The 22717-nt window shown below is 46.7% G+C and overlaps 1 protein-coding gene across 1 annotated transcript in view; it reads left to right on the top strand.

Annotated features, from left to right (window-relative positions):
- Window positions 1-170: 170 nt before the first annotated feature.
- Window positions 171-22717, top strand: part of Nxn (nucleoredoxin) — a 138251-nt gene continuing 115704 nt past the window's right edge. The window contains exon 1 of the mRNA NM_001399571.1: window positions 171-641. Coding sequence (NP_001386500.1) covers window positions 282-641 — 360 coding nt within the window. The 5' untranslated portion in view covers window positions 171-281. The remainder of the gene's footprint in view (window positions 642-22717) is intronic.

The raw sequence follows: 22717 nt of genomic DNA, 5'->3' as shown, positions 1-22717 counted from the left end.
CATTCTGGTCCCGGTGTAGAACTCGGGTCAGGTTTCTTACTTTAGCCACGTACGGGAGGCCCGCGCCAAGACGCCAGCTGCTACGGACCTGCCTGCGCAGCGCGGGCCAGCCACGGAGGGGGCGTGGCTATGGAGGGGAGTGGCTGGGCGGCCCGGTGGGCGGGGCTCCCCTCTCAGCCTCCGCTGCCGCCGCTGCCTCCGCCCGCCGCGCGGACCAGCGAGCCGGGTAGCTGTCGCGAGCCCACCCGCCCGCCCGCGTGCCGGGGCTGCGGTGGGCCAGGATGTCGGTCTTCTTGGAGGAGCTGCTGGGAGACAAGCTGGTGACGGGCGGTGGCGAGGAGGTGGACGTGCACTCGCTGGGCGCCCGCGGCATCGCGCTGCTGGGGCTCTACTTCGGGTGCAGCCTGAGCGCCCCCTGCGCGCAGCTCAGCGCCAGCCTGGCCGCCTTCTACAGCCGCCTGCGAGGGGACGCGGCGGCCGGGCCGGGGGCCGGGGCGGGGGCAGGCGCGGCCGCGGAGCCAGAGCCCCGGCACCGCCTGGAGATCGTCTTCGTGTCCTCGGACCAAGACCAGCGGCAGTGGCAGGACTTCGTGCGGGACATGCCATGGCTGGCGCTGCCCTACAAGGAGAAGCACCGGAAGGTGAGTAGCGCGGGCCCCGCGGCGCCCCCGGCCTTCAGGCGCGGTCCACGTTCCGGGAGCCAGCTGCTCGCTGCCCTCACCGGCTGTCCATAGGCCTGCCATCTCTATCTTGGCCGGCTCCCCCGTCTTGCCCCATCCAGGATCCTGTCGGGTTGGGGCGCTCGCGGCAACTCCTGGGTGCCTGTACCGGGCTGAGCCCACGCTGGGAAGTTTGACACCCCTCGGGTCCACGCAAAGGGAATCGCGTAGGAGTGGCGGTGCTCTGCCCTCCCCACTCTGCGACCCCTATCATCCTCCTCTAGCCACTTGACTCCCCGCAGATACCTGTGGTGTGGGGGGGAGGGCACTAACCCCCTTCCCATAATGCCTACACCAGGAAGTTTCCTTTCTTTCCCAGAGAAATCTTACCTTCCTGGGGCCCCCTCCTCTGTGGCCCGGGACCCGGAGGCGGCTGCTGATCGCGGCTTCAGCAGAGAGGGGAGCTCACTCCTCTCCCCCTTTCTTTCCTTGCCCCCGCCCCGCCCCCTGCGCTGAGTTAGTGGCCACCAGGGAGCTTTTCATTGTCTGGCTGTCCAGCAATCTTCCCAGGCCCAGAACAGCCCGCGGTCCTTGTAGATGCCATACTTTGGTGGTGGGCTGACTTGGCATACTTCGAATTAGATGATGAACTGATCCCATCGGTGCAGATGAATGACAGCAAACGGTCTACCAGTTTGCTGATGGAATTAGTTCGGTTTTCTGGGTGTATCTGTTGGGTGAAGACGTCTGTTTCAATAAAACAAATTCAAGACATTTTGTAATGAATGGTAACAGGAAAAGTTTTGGCGTGCCTTTGCTTAATTCGCGTGCCTAATGCAGCGTAGGAATCTTGCTCTTTCGTTTTTCGGAGGAGCATCTTATTTTATGGGGCGCACAGGAGAAAGGCTATTCCGGGGCATTTAGGTTCCTCCAGGGAGAGTGGTAACACATGCCACGTGTTCCTTTTATGTGTACAGAATCATGTTGAGGCGCATGATTTAGACTTAGAGCAAAAGGCTTATAATTTGACCCCAAGTAAATCACTCATCCCAAACCAGTGTCAGACACAGATGTGAGATTTAAAGTTTGAAATATAGTTTAAGAAATACAGTTGGTAAATTTAACATTGGGAAAACATCGGCCCGCTAACCACACAGAAGCAAGACTTTACGTCTTAGCTATTTTTTTTCAAGTTATTATGCCCCTATTTGATTTATATGTCTGCTAGGATATGAATATGCATGACGACTACTTTTTTTGCTTAAAAATATGGGAATCCTTTGTTTTCTTTTTGGTGGTTGTTTTGATGATCTTTTGGGGAAGGAATAATGTTCAGAAGTCATTTATTGAAAAAGTATTTCATCGTCATGGCCTTTTTCTGTTGCAGACTAAAATCTGTTTAAAATAATATCTTTATTGGGCAATATAAATGATTTCTAGCTTTTGAATATTTGCAACACATGGCAGAATGTTCCAGACTTATGGCCTATTGTAGTTCTTACAGAAGGGGAAATAAAATTGTTGGGCACTAAACATAGGGAGCAAACTGAGATGTTTTAGAAACGTCTAACGTCTTTTGCCTCCCAAATAGGAGTGTATTTGATATGACAAATGGTTTCTTCTATCTCAGCTAACCCCTTTGCATGAAAGAAAGTGTTCTGTAGCCCTAGACTGCCCCGGCTGGTCCCACTCAGATGAACATCTGGATGACACAGGCCAGCAGGCTCTTATTTGAAAATATAGTTCAGAATGCTGCCGGATGTGCCTAAATCACAAGCCAGCATCTTAAACATTTATTTTGGTTTTATTAATTCACTTACATATGTATTCATTTATTTATATATTTTTGTGTTGCTATGCATGAGAGCTTTGCATATGCTAAGTAAGCCTTCCACCACCGAACTTCACGTCCCTAGCTTCCCAGATTTATTTTTTGTGCTATTTTCCCGAGTCACACCCTATAGTTTGCTTCTTTTTTTTTTTTTAAAGATTTATTCATTTATTATATATAAGTACACTGTAGCTGTCTTCAGATACACCAGAAGAGAGAATCGGATCTCTTTACAGATGGTTGTGAGCCACCATGTGGTTGCTGGGAATTGAGCTCATGACCTCTGGAAGAGCAGTCGGGTGCTCTTAACCGCTGAGCCATCTCTCCAGCCCAGTTTGCTTCTTTAGAGACCAGTTTCAGAAGCCCTCCCACGGTGGAGAGTAGGCAGCTCAGTGTCTGACCCCAGAAATTGTTTCTGTTTTGTGGTGATATGTCAGGTAAAAAGGCTGCAATGGATTTCTTGAAGAGAATGTACTTGGACATGGAAAAGAGTGTCCTCACTGTGGAAGAGACTGTTTCCCACCTTGAAACCAAAGAGGTGTAAAACACATTCCCTTTTGTAACCAAGTTTTTGTCTTCTGGAGCTTGAAATTGGGGTGCACAGAAATCGGTGAGTTCGCAATACCAATTTTACCCTAAGAAAAGTGAAAAGAGAGGGTGCCCCCATTCAGGGCACCTGTGGGATGGATCTGGCTAGGCTGTTTCCCCAACTATAAAAATATATTTAAAGAAGGGCATTTTGTTTTATACTGAAGGGAAAGTGAAGTTCCAGATTACCTTTTTTTTTTTTTAAGTTCTCATTAACATTTGGTCTTTAAAAGCATTTGTGTGTGTCTTCCCATTGGGGAAACAAAGGATATGGTTCTAATTAGTTATTGGCTGGCATTTCTCTACAGAAAATTGAAAAATTATGGTGGGGATAGAAAACGCTGTGTGGCATTTCTCTTTTTCTTTTATTAATTTCTCCTTTATATAGTAAAAAAGTCTGGGGATGACCATATATGTTCAGCCTGCATTTGGCCTAGCTCCCTCACCTCCATTGGAGCTGCGAGAAGCCATGAGGTACTGGTGTTTTCCCCCCTTCCTCTTTAATTCTTTATGGACGTTGTCTTTCCTCTTTCAGTTTCTTTTAGTGGTAGGTCTAAAGTAATTGAAGCTTCTCTTCTTCCTTCCAGAACACACACATTATTATATAGTTGTATAGAAATTGTAATTAGATGATAATCAAACTTTGAGTGGATTTATGGGAGTGGCTCAGTCAGGAAGCCTGTAATCCTGGAGCTAAGACGGTTGGGCTTGTTTTAATAAGTAGGCTAGTGGACATTTTTCAGATTTCTGAAGAGAGAGAACGTGATGAGCAGTTGGAAATTGGTGATGATTTAGACTTTCGGATTTGAGCTGTCTCTTTGGATGAATAAAAGTTCATTGTTGAAACTGGAGAATCTGGCTTCAGGATCAACTTAACCATGTCGAGCATGAACACCAGTTTTGGTTTTTAAGTCACAGGCCTTGGCTTTGCCTGGGCTGGGTGTCTAGTGGAAAACAGTTGCTCATGGGTGTGCTGTCAGGGGGTACAAACCACTGATGTCCCTCCACATTGGGCTTTGACTTGGTCTGTAATGTTCTGAAGTCAGGATGGGAAAGCATTAGGGTTGGGTGATGACCCTGGCCCAGCTCTTTGGTTACTTGTTTTGGACAGGTAAATGGAGTCTCTCTGCAGCTGTCCTGTGTGGGCTGCTTGCTCTGGCTGTTCTGGGTGGTTCTTCTGGTGTAGACTAAATCAGAGTCATGACCTGGACTTCTCTTGAATCATTTGGACACTTTGGAGGTGACAAGGTCTGGTACAAACCCAGTCTTCAAGCTTCGTGTCCTCTGGTCTTCCTCTTCCTCTGCCTTAGGCCATGAGAGAACACCAACATATGATTCTGGCCTTACTTCTTACTCCCTTTCAAGACAGTGGTGCAAGATGCCAAGAAGGATGTGGCTTTGAATGTTGGAAGCTTTTGCCCTGTTCCTGAAGAGTCTCAGCCAGCCAGGACAGGCTCTCGCCGGGGACTATGTTTCCGTTTGAATCCGTCTAATAAACGACAACAGTAACGGTAAAAGCAATCAGAGCTGTATTCTGGAGAGACTTTTCCTGTCTTTCATTATTTATAATGTGTGTTTAATCTTCTCCACGTAATGAAATAGTCTAGTGGCTAAAAATCGAAGTTCTTTTGTCTTTTTTTTTTTGCCTGAGATCTGTCATTAGTTAGCTGTGTCCCGTGCAGGACACTCTGAAGCTCTGTGCCGTAGGTAGGTCTCTCATTGGTAAAATTAGGATAATAGTGCCTGCCTCATAGGACTGTTGTGGGGTCTGTGTGATATGCATGTGCCTGACAATAAACGCTGCTATCATTTATTAATAATTGTTGTAACATCAAGTAATCCATTATACAGCCTGCCTCTGCCTCTTTGGAATATATTTCACCACAGGATTACAAGCCTGTTGTGAGGGCTTTCTTTTTCCTCTTTCCTGTTTTTTTTGTTTGTGTGTTTTGTTTTGTTTTTTGTTTTTTGTGTTTTTTTTCTTTTGTTTTTTGGGTTTTTTGTTTTGTTTTGTTTTGTTTTTCAAGACAAGGTTTCTCTGTGTAACCCTGGCTATCTTAGAACTCAGTAGACTACACTAGCCTTGAACCCACAGAGATATGCCTGACCCTGCCTCCTGAGTGGCCACCGCTACCTGGCATCTCCTTTCTTCCTTTCTTAGGATCTCACTGTAGCCCAGAAGGGTCTTGAACTCACAGAGTGGTTAAAAAGGACTTTGAAGTTCTTACCCTCCTGCCTTGGCCTCCTGGTGCTTGGGATTACAGGTGAGCACTACCCAGCCCTGTCTATGTGGTGCTAGCGAGAAACGTGATGCTCACTGCATGCCAGGTAAGCACTCCGCTAACTGCTCCATCACCTCCTATGATGCATTTTTTAAACTTCAAAGCTATTGCTTATACTATGTAAGGGGGTACAGTGAAGGAGTTCAAGGAGCTGCCCTACACAAGCTAACAAGTGAGGAGAAGGATTCGGATAAATGCAGAAGCAAATGAGGGTTTGATAATCCCGGAGAGCGCCATAGCCTGCCCTTCTATACCTGCCAGCAACTGGGATTGGTCCTTGCAGCCAAGCTCAGCAAAGGCTGTCAGCTCAAAGACGGCCAGGCACAATTCTGGAAGAAAGCATGAATGTTGTAACTGTTTCGTGACTTGCCAAAGCTCTCTGGCTGACTCTAGTCACTGAGTCGAGGCACTGTGAGGATGTTCTTTCAAGTGGGAAGTGGACAGTGGGCCTCTGAGCTGTAGAAACTCACCCCTCCTGGGCCGTTCTGGAATGCTGTAGGAGAGCTTTGCCCATTGTCCTCTCTATGGCTGGATTAGCCCCATTTTGCAGGTGATGGCTTGTTAATTGGTTTGTCTTCCCGTTCGGCTTGGAGCGTGAACCAGAGCACAGAGCACGGTAGTAGATGCTGAAGTTAGGACAACTGATTTCGTTCGCCCTGGTTTCTCTTCAACCTTCCGTCTCATGCTTCCTTTAGGTAGGAGGCATGTTTTAATATTTGCACCAATTGGTAGAGGGATGCTCTGTGCTGTTTATAGCTGGGGCAGGGATGAGAAGATCCCTCGGGAATCTTTTTTTTTTTTTTTTTTTTTCTAGTAGAGCTTGAGGATTCTGGGGCTCCAGCTGCCCCTGTTCTGAACGAGGTGTGGCTCCTGGCCTCATGGCTTCATGTGGGAGAGAGTGTAGACTTGGCCTAGGCTGTGTTTTCTTTCTTCACAGCCTGAATTCCCAGTGGTACCCTGTGTTAACCACCAGGGTGCTTAGTTTTCTGCATCTCATTAATTTGTCATTATGCGTATTCAAAGGCACTCAGGGAAAATGGCTCTGAATTTAGAGTCCTGAGAACCCTCAAGTTCTCTCGTATTCTTGTATCTTGCCATGATACAAAAGTCGTGGAGAGATTTTGAATGTCCAGAGTCACTCTCTGTTATCTTCTACAATTCTAGGCACCGGATCTAGCTAATCTGATCTGTTGAGTAGCTGCGCGCTCCAACCCCATCTCTCCATCCCTGGATCACTGGGTCCTGAGTTACTTTTCCTGTGGACTATTGCCAACCAGTTGCCTTCTCCGGGACTCTCAGCCTCTAATCTCAAATAATTTTCCCAATCAGAACATTTTACTTGGTCTGTGCATTCATCCTTTAAAAAATACATTTCAGTCATCCATCCACTGATACATTGCCCTGTGTCACACAATGCATTCTGGGTGCTGTCCTGTTTAACCAGATGAGACCTTGGACCACTGACATGTGTGCTGCTGCTTTGCTGAGGTGTGATAAGGTTTCTAAATGTCAGCTCACTGTCTCTGTACTGCACCTCTTTCCACAGCCAGACTGCTCACCTCTCACTCCATGGTGCCACAGAACTCTCTGTCTTTTGCATTTCTGGGCTCTGCCAAGTTCTTCTCCCATCTGCTGGGTTTGGGGATTCCTGATTCCCCTGCTTTTAGAAGCTTCCCTATCTCTGTCAGCTTACATTGACGATCTTTCGGTACACTTGGTGGCATGTGGAAGGCAACTTGCGCCAGTCGGTTCTTCCTCCCGTTGTGTGGGACCTGGGGATGGACCTCAGACCGGCAGGCTTGTGGTGATGGCCATTACCCTCTGAGACATCTTCCCAGCCTTTATTGTGCTTCACTTCACGAAGTTGTCTCTTACCAGTTTCTTTAAGGTTTTCATTTTCAGTCAATGAGTCTTACAGGTCTCCTCATCACGGTCCTCAGCAGCTCACTTAAAATCCCACCGTCACTGGATGCATGCGAGCCCCGGCTTCTCTGTGCATGCCTCATTACTTTCACACGTGTCTCCACAAACATGTAGCAGCAGCAGCACATGTCTGTGGGTGTAGGCACTTCCTGTCACAGTCCTAGGTAGACTGTTCTCACAGGGATTCAGCTGCCTCTGCTTCCTGAGTGCTGTGAGTGAAGGCGTGTGCTACCACTGCCTGGCTGCTCCCTTAGATCTTACGCCTTTAATCCCAGCAGACGTGGGGCAGATCTCGGAGTTTGAGGTCAGCCTGGTCTACAGAGCAAGTTCCAGGACAACCAGAGCTACACAGAGTACACAGAGAATGTACTCTCTACAGTTTGTGGGTGTTTGTTTGTTTGCTTGTTTTTAGCTTTTGTTTTGTTTGTTTGGATTTTGGGTTTTTGTTTCTTTCTCTCTCTTTTTTTTTTTTTTTTTGAAGGAAAGGGCTCACTCAGGCTGGCCTTGAAATCTGAATTCTCTTGCCTCTGCCTCGTGGATGTTGGAATTCCCATCTTAATCTTTTTTTTTTTTTTTTTTTTTTTTGAGACAAGGTCTTACTGTGTAGCCCCAACTGGCCTAGAACCTACTGTGAGCTGTGAGGACCAGTATGGCCTTGAACTCACAAAGATCAGCCTGCCTCTGCTTCCTGCCTCCTTCGTGCTGGGATTAACGGTGTTTACCAGAGTATGCAACCTTTTTTTCTAATTTAAATTTTTTATGTGTACGGGTGTGTGTACCTTAGTGTGTGTATGCTGTACACCATGTGGACACAAGAGGCCATAAAGGTCAGAAGAGGGAGGGCATTGTGTCCTCTAGATCTGGAGTTATAGACAGTTGTGAGCTGCCCTGTGGATGCTGGGAATTGAACCAGGTCCTACACGTAACTGCTCTCCTAACTGTTTTGAGTCATAATGAGCTTTAAAGTGTGTATGTATATGTGTGTGTGTGTCCAGAGGTCAAACCTAGGGTCTTGCTCATTCTAAGCAAATAGTGCCTTTGAGCTTAATAAGGAGAGTCAGTAGCTTCTTGTGCCCTGTAATTCTGTGTTCAAAAATAGGAAAAAGCATGACTCTCCCTTTTTGAAATGTTGACTCAGTGCATTAAAATACTCACATACACAGACCTGTCATTTGACACCTTTCTGTTTCATAAATGTGTTGTTTCTCTATCGCCCTTCCTCCCAGGAGCTCAAAATGTGTGTCTAGTCCCTCCGCTAGCTACTAGTAATCAGTGTGGTTGATGTTCAACTTTACACATTTCCAAGTACGTTGAGAATCAGAGAATTTAAGTAAAGAGAACCAGCGACAAGTCCTGGGGTCTTCGTGCTGGAGCTCCTGGGTCTCGGTGCTGGGTGAAAGTTTGGCTGACCTCTCTTAAATTTCGGCTTTTCCTTTCTGTTTGTGAAAATGTATCTTGAAAAACATTTACATCAAACCTGCTTTATGGCACAGGAAGAGTGAGGCTGGTGTCTTCCACATGAGTTCACTCTGAGCGTACACAGAGCACTCCTGCGATGAGACAGCAGCAGTCTAACGACTAACCACGTTTGCTACCGGTTGGCAAGGCAGGAGAGCCCAGATGTCTTCTGCCCTTTACATGGTGGTGATTTCTAAGCCCCCTCCTCCCCCTCTCTTTTTAATGATTGGGTTTTTTTTTTCCACTCAGCCAGTGAAGAGCCCCAACTCTCCTTCATCCTATGCAAAGCCTGCGGGGCTGCCGTTGTGCTTTTGTTCAGTGACAAAATTGAACTTCAGGTGTCCTGTGGAGATCTAGGACTAAATCAGTCCTCCCCTTTATGAAGCTCTCAGTAACGGCTGTTCCAACTTCCAGTGAAATCTCAAACATGTGCTCTTTGCTTTATGACAAGGGAGAAGTATAGTAATTACACGGTGCCCTACACAGTTCGTCTGCAGGGAAACCCTGCGATGGCGATGTTTGTTCTCGGGCATCTCTGATTAAAAGCAAAATGTAAATATCCTGCTGCTCACTGGTCTTAACGCTCGGACCAGAAAAAAATCCTTTTTCAGAAACAATTTAAACGTAACATTCGGCTTTTTCTTTCTATTGACTATCGCCCACTCTTCCTGTTCTCCACTCGACTTTCTATGGAGATGCCAATTACAGATAAATCTAAGCAACATTTCCATGTTATGGTTGCTTTCGTCCTGGATTGGTCTTGAAGAGTCCCAAGGCAGGGCATTACCAGGGCTGCTGGACTGCGTGTGGGAAGGCTCTTTGCTTTCTTTGGAGAGTTTTCTCCATGTCCACTCCTCTCTACCAGTTTTATTTGTCTTTTTTTTTGTGGGGGGGCAGGGTGTCAGTATCCCTGTCATAGAAATCTGAATGGATCTAGTCTCCTCAGAATCCCAGAGATGTTGCCTTCTTTCCCTTTAAACAGAGTCAGGTCAGAAGAGTTTTCACTGGATTGGGCTTCGTCTGTTACTCGTTTTTCAGGGTTTGGGCCAAACAACTCACAGCAGGCCCTGAGTGCAGGTTTCCCAGCTCCAGGCATTGCATGCCTGTAAGTTCCAAATCCATTTGCACCCATGGACATTCAGAAATGTCCCGTCATTATAATTATTTAAAATATAGTACCTAGCAAGTGAAGAAAGAATATAGACTCAGGATCCAGGGTCCTTAAGTCTATGTCCTGCCTTCCACTTGCTAACTCAGTGGCTTCAGAGCAGGTTACATGGCTTCTGTGTCTCGTTTCCTGATCAATGAATGCAGGTAGCTGTACCCATTGGGTACATTGGGGGTGTTTCTGAGGCTGAAATGAATTAATGTGCAAAGGTGGTGGGAACCGTGGCTAGCGCCGAGTGGGTGCCACGTGTTTGTCCCAGGCACTCGATAGCACATTTTACCCTTTATGCTTAATCTGATTCTAGGAGGGTGGGGTCTCAGCCTTTGTCTTTCTTTAGACGCACTTCTTCCTTCCAAAGCGTCTTTCCTCCTTCCTTTGCATCTAGTGGTCTCTCATGTTCCCTAGTTTCTCTTTAGTTTCTTTTAAGGCTTGTTTCTTGTTGTTTTGATGGCATATTGCTATTTTTGTGCATGTAGAGGGACTGGACTCAGGGCCGCATTTGTGTTGAGTACAGACTGTATACTTGGCCTCTATTTTTTTAAGGAGATTTATTTAATTTTTATTTACATGTATGTGTGTCTGTGAGTTGCACTCAGACGCCAGAAGAGGGCATTGGATCCTCTTGGAGCTAGAGTTTAGGCAGTTCTGAACCCATGGATGATCTGGGAACCGAACTCCAGTCCTCTGGAAGGGCCACAAGTGCTCTTAACTGCTGTGCCATCTAGCTAGTACTCTGTATTTATATTTCAAATTTTGAACGTGACTGTATTTCCAGATCATGCCTACGATAATTCAGTCACTCAGTTCTATTGAGTGGGTCTTTTTTTTTTTTTTTTTTTTTGCTTCTTTTTTTCCGGAGCTGGGGACCGAACCCATGGCCTTGCGCTTCCTAGGCAAGCGCTCTACCACTGAGCTAAATCCCCAACCCCCACTGAGCTAAATCCCCAACCCTGAGTGGGTCTTATTTTCTCTTTCACACTGGGAATGAGTAGAAGAGGGTCTGGGCATTTCCCTCTTGTTACTTATTTGTAAACTTTTTAGCATAGCAGTCTTCATACATCACGTAGGTAAGAGAAAGTGGTTCTGGAGAGATGCGGAAGCGCTTGCCTCATATGCACAAAGACTGGAGATCCTTAGCAGGCCCACACACAGCTGAGGCTGTGGGCGTTGGCTGTATTCCCTGTGCCAGGCAGGTGGTTTGTGGGCCAGCCAATTAGCAGAATTTGCAATTCCCAGATTCAGTGAGAGACTCTCTCAAAAAAATAAGGTGTTGAATAATTGGGGAGAGCACTAAATGTTGACTGCTGCCACACAGCAGTGTGTGGATGGAGACACACACACACACACACACACACACACACACACACACACACACACAAAACAGGACAGTGAATTGTCATGTCAAAAAAAGTTTTGGGGCTGAGACATGGCTCAGTGGTTAAGAGCACTGGCTGCTCTCCCAGAGGTCCTGAGTTCAATTCCCAACAACCACATGGTGGCTCACAACCATCTGTAATGGGATCTGATGCCCTTTTCTGGTTTGTCTGAAGACAGCAACAGTGTACTCATATGAAATAAGTAAATACATCTTTAAAAAAAAAGTTGTGGGAGTTTTCATTGTGCGTACTCAGTGTGCATGGTATTTATTGTTGCACAAGGAGACTCCACACATTCATCATACTCCGGTCTCTCCCCCTCCTGTTAGTCCCTTATTGTATACGCCATTATACTATAACACTCACCCACCGGGCAACCTCCCCAGCTCTTGCATTGCCTCTTCTGATAACCATGTCACACTGGTGACCTTTTAGTCACCCAGGATTCTGGAGTCTTCTCTACCAGTCAGATGCCTGGATAAATGAGGATACAGTCCAGATTCTCAGAGTCAGTTTAGATGTGGTCCATTCCTATAGTCTGCGGAGATCATTATGTTTGTTGATATGCCCACTACGATAATCAGAGCCCCTTCCCAGGTTTGAATTCTGTGTGATCTGCCTGGGAGATAGACTCCCGGGGCACAGGGACCCTCCTCTAGGATAACTGTGGTCTGTCATTTGTTTAGTCATTCTGACCCTTCCTTGGTTAGCTTGTCCACTGTGGGAGAGCTTAGGAGTTCTTAACCTTTCCTCTCGGTGTGAAAGGCTTGTACCTGGTACCCACATTTGCTCCTAAGCGATCCCCTCTCCCACACAGTCAGTGAATAAGCTGTGGTGAATCTGCTCAAGGACAATGTCAAGTTCGCCAGCCTGCGGTTTGCAGGACCTGCCCTCTGGAAGGTCAGTGTGCCTTCCCTCTGTTGGTTTCAGGTCACAACAACGGCTGGCAACCTCACTGCACCTTTTCCTTCCTCTTGGCTCTAAGTCTACGGATCAGCATTGTGAGGGGCGTGTAGGCCACACTAGTAGGTTTGTTCGTTTCCTGTAGAGGACCTTGCACCCAAGTCCATGCACACTTAGTAGTGGCATGCAATGGAGGGCGCTCCATTGTCAAGGAGGCCCAGAGCCTGTGCTTTCTGAGGAACATGTGGCAGCACAGAGTGCCTTATCCCAACCCCAGACCCCTACTTCATCTGCTCATTAGAGCTCTAAAGAGCCTGAAGGAGCCTTTTGCTCACTCCCCACTCCCCTGGATGAGAATCCCACTGGCTAATTAAGTGTGGCATTTACTGTGAGCTAGCAGTAGATGCCAGGACTTAACAAGGAGATCTGGGGCCCTGTTGTAGAAAGACTTGTTTTTCTTAATATTTGACTTTTTAGGACAAATCAGTCCATTTATTTTGATAATTTTTATCTTATTTTGAAATGGATTTATTTCCTCCATATTTGCCCATTTATAATTGCCCATATAATCCCAGTGTTTGGGAAATGGAGGCGGAAGGAACCAGAGTTAAAGGCCATGGTAAGCTACTTAACAAAACTTTTTTTTTTCTCCGCTAAAACAAAGACAACAGAAAAAGATTACACAGGAGTCTCTCAGATCCGGTAGAGTTTGGCACTGAAGACTCTTGACTGCTCACGTTAGGCCTGGGACGATTTGGAATTAAGTGCCCCAAAGCACTTTCCAGGAAAATAGAATTTCCTCGGTTTGCACAAGGCCCCCAGATCCCACCCTTGGACACGTTGTTCTAAGCCTGTACAAATGTTCTTAAGAGTAAAGTACTACTTAATACCACTTGGACCTACCGCTTTTCTCTAGGACTTAGGGAAAGCATATGTTTGCAGAGAGCGTCAGAATGCTGGCTTTGCAGCGATTCCGTTCCTGGCATCATCCAGTGCACTCTGCTGCAGAGCCAGACTCCGAAATTCCGGGCCAATTCCAGGTCTCCCTAGGACTGAGACCTAGTTTGCCTTGTGAAGAAGATTGGGTTTATCCATCTGTATCCAGCACAAATAACAGTCATTCTGCTGACTGTGACATTAAAAGCCACTTACATCCCCTGATTTACTATTGGAACTTCTTGCCATTGGCAAGGAAGTGTGAGCATTTCAGTTTTTAATCATAAAATCAGACTTTTCTCCCAAACAGGCAATGACGATCGTGTTTTGCACTCTTCCAGAAAAAGCTTACACATCTATGCCTCATATAGAAATGTGTGTGTTTATATGCTTATGCACACTGGGTTGCATTTGGAATCGATCAGTTTTCTCGAAGGCAACTACATTAAAACATTCTGGTCTTGGGGTGTTACTCTCTGGTAGGCCTCTTGGCAGCCCTGAATTCATTCAACCCTCAGTAGCACACAAACAAAAACCATGATAATGGCGCATAAAATCTGCACTAACTACAACAATAGCGCTAATCACAATCCCAATACATGGAAGGGCATGTAGGGGCGATCTCAACTGTCACTGCTGACCACAGTCTGCCTCCCCCATGGCCATCACCACGATTGGTGTGTCTCTTCTTCACTGGCATTTTGGACATCTGCAAATAAGTGTAAGTACACGAAGCTTTCCTATGCATCCTTTTGATTAGTTCTCCTATACTATTATTTATTTATTTAGAGGCAGGCTCTCATTATGTATCCTTTGCTGGCCTAGAACTTACTATGCAGTACCAGACTGTCTGTCTTTGAACTCACAGAGACCCATCTGCCTCTGTCTCACAAGCAATGATAATTTTTTCCCAGTTTTCTTTCAAGATAGGGTTTCTCTATGTCACAGCCCTGGAGGTCCCGGAGCTCACTTTGTTGACCAGACTGGCCTCAAACTCAGAAACCCACCCGCCTCTGCCTCCCAAGTGCTGGGATCAAAGGTGTGCACCACTGTTGCTCAGCACTGTTAGAAGTTTTGACTGCACCAAGAGGTGGTCGATGGAGACACAAAGTGAGCCCTGTGTAGCTTTGATATCTGCCTGGGCACAGACCTGCACACGAACCGAGGCACAGAGCCCCAGAACCACCACTGCGATTAGTAAGACACCTGGTGTGGCTTGCTTCACCCACCGGTATAACGGCTGGAGTGCCTGGAAGACAGCTTTCCACTCTTCACCAGGGCCCCTCCCCGACTGACCCCAAGCAGTGAAACTCCCACCGCCAGTGCGGATGAATTCAGAAGTTCACTTTCTAAAGCTGTCAGTCTTCCCTTCTAGAAGCATTCAGATTTATCCAGGAACAAAAGATTTCCCCATGCTGGGCACTCGCATTATGTCTGGCCTTCTGTGGCAACTGGTATCAGGTAGCCTGCATTTAATCCAAACTTGATGTGTTAAAGTGTACTGTGTTTTCAGAAAACCCAACACCCTTCAAATCTGAAGCTTTGAAAGAGGAAAATGAAGGGGCACATCTTTCCGTTATTGAAGGCTCTTGGTTTTAGGGTCTGGTGCTCATATCCGCTCAGAGCCCTCTCCCCTGCCGTCTTAGGAATGTATCTGTTGCTTTGAGGAAAAAATGTACAAGGATTACATCAAAGTCTTTTTACGGAAGATTGAACATCTTCCCCTTTCCCCGGAACATTCCTCGTTCTCTTCTGCATGAAGTAGCTGAGAAAAGCTAAAATTAATTTTCTTATGGGTCACGGAGCCAGGTTGCTTATGAAAGAATGAAAGGGTTGCTCTGGGAATGTTTATTAAATAGACAGAGAAGAGCAGTTATGAAAGGTGAACTTTGCAAACATCCAGTGAATTGTAAATGGAGCGCGCACAGCAAGCATGAGAATCCGAATTCATAGCCCCAGCACCCCTTAACTGCTGGGCCTGGTGGCCCATACCTGTAGACGTAAGGATGGGAAGAGTTAGTCCTGTTATTCTGAGCCCTGAGTGCATATTCGTTGTGTAGCCCAAAGGACGGAACAGAATGGGAATGGTACTCTCTTCGGCCTGCTCTAACTCTAGGACAGCGTTCCTCTGTAAACAACAAGACGTTGGAAACAGTCCAAATGTTCACCAGCCACAGAGTAGCTCCGTAAGTCACCATACCTCAGAATGGTGCAAAACAACCATTAAAAACAAAGACTTTGCTGGACTGCGGTCTTCTGTGTTGTGCAGAAAGGCAAGATTCCAGATTGCACATATAACACGATTCCAGCATGGTATTAAACAGATACTTTAAAAAAAAATTGAAGTAAATATGCCAGACAGCTTGTTATCAAGATAGTGGCATCTATGGGCAGTAGGTCTCTGATTTCCAGATGTTCTGAATAAAACTGGTTTTATGATAAAAATCCTTGTTTGTGAAGAAAGTAAAGTGTTTCTTGCCAGAAAAGGCTGGCATCTCGTTTGTGGGGTTTGGCTGTAGCCGTTTGCTCTTTTCCATATAGTTAGCGGCTGAGTAGCCACGTTCATCCTTGCCACTTACCAAGGGATCATGGGGGCACCAGGATGGAGCACCAGCTTGAAGCCACGGACTTCAAGAAAGCCTTCTGGAAAGAATAACTTGAAAGTGACCTTTTCAAATGAGGGGGAGGGTAGTCCCGTGGATTAAGAAGGAAAGATGTTCCCAATATAAATAACCACGTGGGAACGGAGAGGAAAGCTGAGAAGAGAAGGTTCATCTGATCCTGGTAGACAATGTCCATCCGTGGTGGAGGAGGCGATGGGAGCTCGCAGACTGCTGAGGGACAGACCGCTGAGGGACAGACCGTCTGCCACCAATGGGAACAGTTTTACCTTCTTTTTTTTTTTTTTTTTTTTGGTCTTTTTTTTGGAGCTGGGGACCGAACCCAGGGCCTTGTGCTTCCTAGGCAAGCGCTCTACCACTGAGCTAAATCCCCAGCCCCCAGTTTTACCTTCTTAAGGAAGCGTTAGCTCCTTTGTCAGAGAACATGTGGGGAGGTGTGGTGTTTTGGGGGTGAGGAGTCTCTGAAGCGGTGGTCCTTGCTCAAGGCCTGTCTGAGGCTTAGTTTTGGGCTTAGAATAAGAAGGTCTGAATTGCAGATGCACTCCAGAGTAAGACACGGGTGCTTTTTGGACCAAGGAGACCACCCTCAAGGGCTATGGAGATGGCTTAGTGAATAAAATGAAAGCCTCAGTTCAGATCCCTCTCACCGTGTCAGAGCTGGGGTTAGTGACAGACCTGTAACTTCAGTGCTGTAGGGCAGAGACAGGCAGATTTCTAGAGCTCTGTGGTAAGCTGGTGACCTCCCCAACCCTGCACACATACACGCAAAGGGGAAGACCTAACTTAAACCACTGAACCTTGACCTGAGCCAGATTGCAGGAGTGCATTTTTTTTTCTTTTTTTTTTTGGTTCTTTTTTTCGGAGCTGAGCTGGGGACCAACCCAGGGCCTTGCGCTTCCTAGGCAAGTGCTCTACCACTGAGCTAAATCCCCAACCCCAGTAGTGCATTTTTTATAAACTTCCTTAGAGTGTAATGACTGCACCGTGTTAGTAGTGAATTCCATTCATTAAATAAAACAAAGAAAGTACTTTTTAAAAATCGGTGCATAGCGTGTATGTGAGCTCTATGGCGTGCTTGTACAGGTTAGTGGACAGCTCTGAGCAGTCCATTACCGCCTTCAACCTTATGTAGATATTGTCGTCAAAATATAGAAATATTTATGTATCTATACTGTAATATATATATATATATACATATATAATATTCCCTGTTAGTGTTTCTGTATCAGTTCAGATAGAGGTGCGGTTGTCAGGGGAAGCGTCAGGAACCCAGTGCTACCTGAGAAGCCACCTTCTCTTAGATCCATCCCACCCACAGCTCCTCTTCTGTAGCTTTCAGAGCTCAGCCAAGATTTTCAGAGTTCCTGCCTTGATGGGCTGCTGTGGAGCTGTGAGCTGATGAAAGACAGAAAAAGCCAGTCATACCGTGCTCGCCACCACAGGTGATGGGAACTGTTGTTTGTTCTTCTAGACTAGGAAGTGTCCTGAGGGTGGGGACCTGGCTCCTCCTCATTATGTCCTTTTTTGACTCATTTGTGTTCTTGTCCCAACCCCCACCACCACCCTCCCACGAGCCCCCCTTACACCCTCACCCCCCTCGCCCTCCTCACTGCCATCACCCCCATTGTCCCACCCCCATTCCCCATTCCCTCTCCTACCCTCTTCTCCCACCTCAAAGGTCACTGTGTAACCCTTGCTGGCCTGAAACTGTAGAGACCAGGCTGGCGTCGAAACCCACCCCCTCCCCCAGGATCCATCTGCCTCTGTCGCCGCATGCTGGGATTAGAGATGTGTGCTACTGGGACAGGCATCATCTCTTATTAGTAAATATTTGTCATAAGTACTTGTTGAAATAAAGAATGAAGGATTTGGATTGGCCTTTAGAGGACCAGCGGGGCTGAAGTGGAAGAAAAGAATAGGACTATCATAGCTGAATGTGGTGTGTGTCTGTAGTCCCAACTACTTAGAAAACTCAGGGAGGAGGACTACTTGAGTTTGGGCTGTGTAGCAATCTTTTATTTTAATTAATTAAGTTTTTTTTTTTTTTTGATAGAGCTTCCTTGTTTAGCCCTGACCATCCTGGAACTCGATTTTTAGACTAGGCTGGCCTTGGCCTTCCTCTGCCTCCTGAGGTCTGAGGCGTGGGTCAGCACTCCCATACAACGCTCTGCTTTTGCCAGTGAGGAAACTGAGGCTCAGAGAGCAGATGGTGGCCGCCTGGCTAGGTCCTGGCTCTTCTTCTTGTCTCCTCACTGGTATTGCTTAGCTTCTGTCCTAATAGCCCTTAAAAAGAATAGACGCACCCGGCGTCGGTGAGCCGTTGCCAGATTTTAGTTTGTTCACAGGCTAGAGAGATAAGCACTCTGAGAGGAGGGAAGCGCCACGGGGCTCTTTTCCCATGTGAGTTTATGTGTCCTGGTCTCTAGAAAATGGGACACTTTCCTGGTCCCAAGAGCCTGTTCCTGAGAGTGCAGCGGCCTTCCTGTGGCAAGGCCAGGGTCAGGCTGGGGACACAGGTCAGACCTCCTACGTGGAATGCCTCAAGTGGCTGTAACTCATGCAGAGAAAACAAACATGTTTCCGCTCTGTACAACAGCGAGGCAGCGTTCTTCAGGACAGAGCCCAGGCTGTGAAATGGGAGGAAGGGAATGTAAAAAGAGCCAGGTGCTTCACGGTGGGCCCAGCGCATCGGAGAGAAGAAATTCCACACAGATGGCCCAGTGGCCAAGGTATTTTTTCCTGTTGGCCCATCAGGAAGGGAGAGGATACACTATCCTGCTGCCTGTCCAGGCAGTTTGCACCCTTCCCGTGTTGTGTTGAGAGATAGCTGCGACCCAAGGGAGCCCTTGGCACTGGTCCCTAGGCCCAAGGTCACGGGAACTTGGCCTGTTGCTTCCAGGAGGTCTTTCCAACCTGAGCAGGAACATAGGAAAACAGGAATTTAACACATCATTGGCTTGAACTCAGGCCTTTAAAAGGGGGAGGGGAGCTGTGGGGGTTACACTTGTGACTTTATGGGACATGAGGGATATAGATGTTCTGAGATTTAGGAGTTCGAATCCATTCCAAAGCCAATTCTCATTATTTTATTTGTAGATAGGGTCTTAGGTAACCCAGGCTGGCTTCAAACTTGCCTTGTAGTTGAGTATAACCTGTGACTCCTATTACTCTTACCTCTGCGTGCCAAGCACTGGGATTACAGATGTGTGCTCTTATGCCCTGGTTTATGTAGTGCTAGGATTCGAACTCTGAGCTTCACGTAAGCCAGGCAAGCACTCTGAGTTTCTTCTCTGCTTCCCTAAAGCTAGCTCTTTGTTTCTTTTTAAGATTTTTTGGGGGGGGGGATGGGGGTGGCTAAGCATGGTGATGCATGCTTTAATCCCAGCACTTGGGAGTCAGATCTCTGAGTTCAAGGCCAGCCTGATCGACATAGCAAGTTTCAGGACATGCAGGCTATGGTAGAGAGACCCGATCTCAACTCCCTCCCCCAATTATTTTTAATCGTGTGTGTGTGTGTGTGTGTGTGTGTGTGTGTGCGTGCCTTGCCTGTGTCTGTGTCTACGTGTGTGTGAGTATGTGCACATGAGTATTTATTCCTGCGGAGGACAAAGATGTCGAATTTCCTTGGAGTTGGAATTGCAGGTGGTTGTAAGCCACCTGTGTGGGTGCTGGAACCAAACTTGGGTCCTCAAGGAAGAAAAGTGAACTAATCCCCGAGCCATCTCTCTGGCCCCTGCAGCGGGCTCTTGTTCGTGAATTGGCCTAGTTCCATATACTCAGTGAACCCCTAAGACATCTCCTTGCAGTGTGCGTTGCAGTCTGCTGCACAAAGAGGAAATAGTCCGAAGCTACAAGACTACTGTGACTGTGGCCGTCTCCCACCAGATTATTATGTTGGCAAAGTCATCTTTCTCTATTTCGAATTCTTTAGAATGGGCACTAATCCCTTATAATGTAATATTTACAACCAACCAGTTTGTAGTTGACATCCACACAGGTTAACAACGTTTGTAGTGTACAGCTGGAGAGTTCTAACAGGTTTACTTCTGGGTGGCATGAAACATAAACTCTTATCCTGGTACTCATGAGAGATGGCTACCAAGGAGGTGGGGGGAGAGGCTGGTGAAGTAACTTGTTCTGCTCATGATGTTGGGAAGTTAGTCCCAAGTTGAAGGGTGCTGTTATTGTTAGCGTTATCCCTCACTGAGCTCCTACTACGTTCCAAGGACCCTGTTTACAAGGTGCCCCTTGTGTATTATCTTTCTAATAGTCCATGAAGTAGGTACAGCAATTCTTCCTTAGCCACAGTTCTGCCTTGCATGGTTTCAGTTACCCATGGTCAGCTGTGGTCTGAAAATGCTAAATGGAAAATTTCACAGATAGACAATTTGTTAGTTTTAAATTACATGCTAGGGGGCTAGATATATAGCTTAGTGGTAGAATACTTGCCAAGTACACATGAGGTCCCAGGTTCAACTCCTACCAAACAAAACAAATTACATGCTGTGAGCTGAGAATAGCATGATAAAAATCTCTCACTGTTCCTCTCTACCCAGAATGAGAATCATCCTATTGCAGTGTATCCATATCCTTTGCACAATGTATCCATATCCCTTGTGTAGTGTATCATATCTTTACACAGTGTATCCATATTCTTTATGTGGTGTATCCATCTCTTTTGCACAGTGTATCCATATCTTTTGTGCAGTGTATCATATCCTTTGTGCAATGTATCCATGCTGTATATGCTACCTGCCTGTTAGTCACTTAGTAGCCTTCTTGGTTATTCTAGGTAGAACTGAGCTGCCCTTTTGCTACTTCCGTACTGTATTCAAATAACTCTTATTTTACAATTCCCTGGGAGCACAGGAGTAGTGGTGTGAAGGAGGGTCAGGGCAACCCACATAATATATATAATATAAATGTAAGATTGAGTACTATCTGCAGCTTCAGGCTAGAGTCTACAAGTGTATCCTTCGTGGTTGAGGGGCCTACAGAAACACACATAAAACAGGTTATATATCGACCAATTGATGACAGCATTGTGAATAGAGTTCCCAGGACCCCAACCCTGAGCATCCCCTAGGAGCAATGCTTCAGCGTTTGCTCATTTACCGTTGCAATGGCTTTTCAACTATCCACTGTGAATGAGGCAGTACTTACTGTCCTTACTTGTAGCGGAGGATGTTGGGCCCAAAACTTAGGTGACTGGTTTGAGTGAGAACTAGATTTTTACCCATGGCTGCTACCTCCAAGGCCAGCCCCCCCAGTGTCTCTGCACCCCACACTGTTGTATTCTGCAGCTGTGCTGCAGGCATTCCTACACCCCGGCTTTCAGGCAGGGGCCTGCTTGGGAATCCCTTTGTCCCCACGGACCCGGGCTCAGCATTCCACCCAAACTGTATTGATTTCCTTTTCTCTCTGTTGCTCTGTGGCTTCCCACATTATGATCTGTGAAACCGGGGCACAGTTGGCTGTTGTTGGTCATGTTATTTCTGTCGTGTAAAGTCCTTGCAAACAGCGACTTAGCTTATACTCCTAGGGGATGCTTGCTTAGGGTTCTGGGAGCTCCGTTTAGTGTCTTCATCAGCTGCTCAAATATAGCTTTGCTTCACGTGTGCTTCTGGTTGGACACTTTAGTCTCCCAGCTATACATTTCACTAAAATAAAAATTAAGTAGCCTAAATTTTATATTCAAACTTTATGTAAATTATTCACGTGTATATAATTTATTAATATTGAGATGATGAGCTCATAGCCAATAGCATTATAGCTCATGATTGAATAAAAGTTATCTATGGGGCCAGTGAAAAGGCTCAGACGTAAAGGGGCTTGCTCTGCGTCCCGGATGCCTAAGTTTATTCTCTGGTATCCCGGTGAAGGTAGAGAGAACCAACTTCACAGGGATTGTCTTTGATCTCCACATGTGTACTGTGGCACATTCACCGGCATACACATGCTATATACATGTACACATATACAGTACTAATTAAATTCATTACTGGCTAATAAATATTAATTAATGACTAGATGGGGAAGGTGTGGTTGGAAGGCATGGGGTGAAGGGATATTGGGGTTTGGGCCCTCATGAGGGAGACTGAGGAGACTGGGTAAGTGTAGCACAATACACTGGAGCCACCCCATCAGGTTGAGTGTGGTTCCCCAGTACTTTGCAAGGCTGGTTGTGATTGGGGTGTGCCGTGATAATTGCATACCAGACATCAAAGACTTAGTGTGAGAATAAGAATATAAAGCACTCATTAGTAGTTTTTATATTAATTACATGTTGGCACAACAATCTTGTGAAATTTTGGGATATTGGATTAAGTAAATTCCAGCTCCAAGACAGGCTTCCTTCCACTTCTCTCTCTTCTCTTTTTAAATGAGACAGTATCTCTCTGTGTAGCCCAGGCTGGCTTTGAACTCATAATCCTCCTGCCTCAGCCTTCTGAGTGCTGGAATTAGAGATATGTGCCGCTTTTCCTGAATACTTCCTAGCTTTCAATGTAGCTATAAATAGAATTTCAGGTTGCACAGGGTCCCCGTGGATAGCACTGGATAGAGAGGAAAGAGGACACGCTGCCCAGAACAGGGATTGGAGAGAGGGAGTGGGCTTGAGAACTTTTGGGGCATATGGTGGGGATGCTGAGATGTGGCACTAATGTCCCCAGCTGAGGGGGTTTGTGGGGTAGCTAGGGCAAGATCCACAGAGAGGTAGGTCTCTGCCTGAGAATGATGTCGGTGAGTCTTCAGGAATGGAGCCCTGGGCCGGGCTGAGAGCTGCAGAGGAGGTGACTGGAGGGAAGGCTGCTAGGGAATGTAAGCAGGGCCTGGGAGCAGACGCCAGAGGCCAGGCCAAGTCTGGCGCTTCACAGTGCTCCCTGGTCTGAATGTGGGCTTCAGCAAAGCTTGGAGACATCACTGCTTCTATTTCTCAGTGTGAGTGTGGCAGAAATCAGGAAGCAAGTTGCT

Source organism: Rattus norvegicus, chromosome 10 (genome assembly GCF_036323735.1).
Source record: "Rattus norvegicus strain BN/NHsdMcwi chromosome 10, GRCr8, whole genome shotgun sequence".
Taxonomy (NCBI): Eukaryota; Metazoa; Chordata; class Mammalia; order Rodentia; family Muridae; genus Rattus; species Rattus norvegicus.
This window is presented reverse-complemented; position numbering and strand designations above follow the sequence as displayed.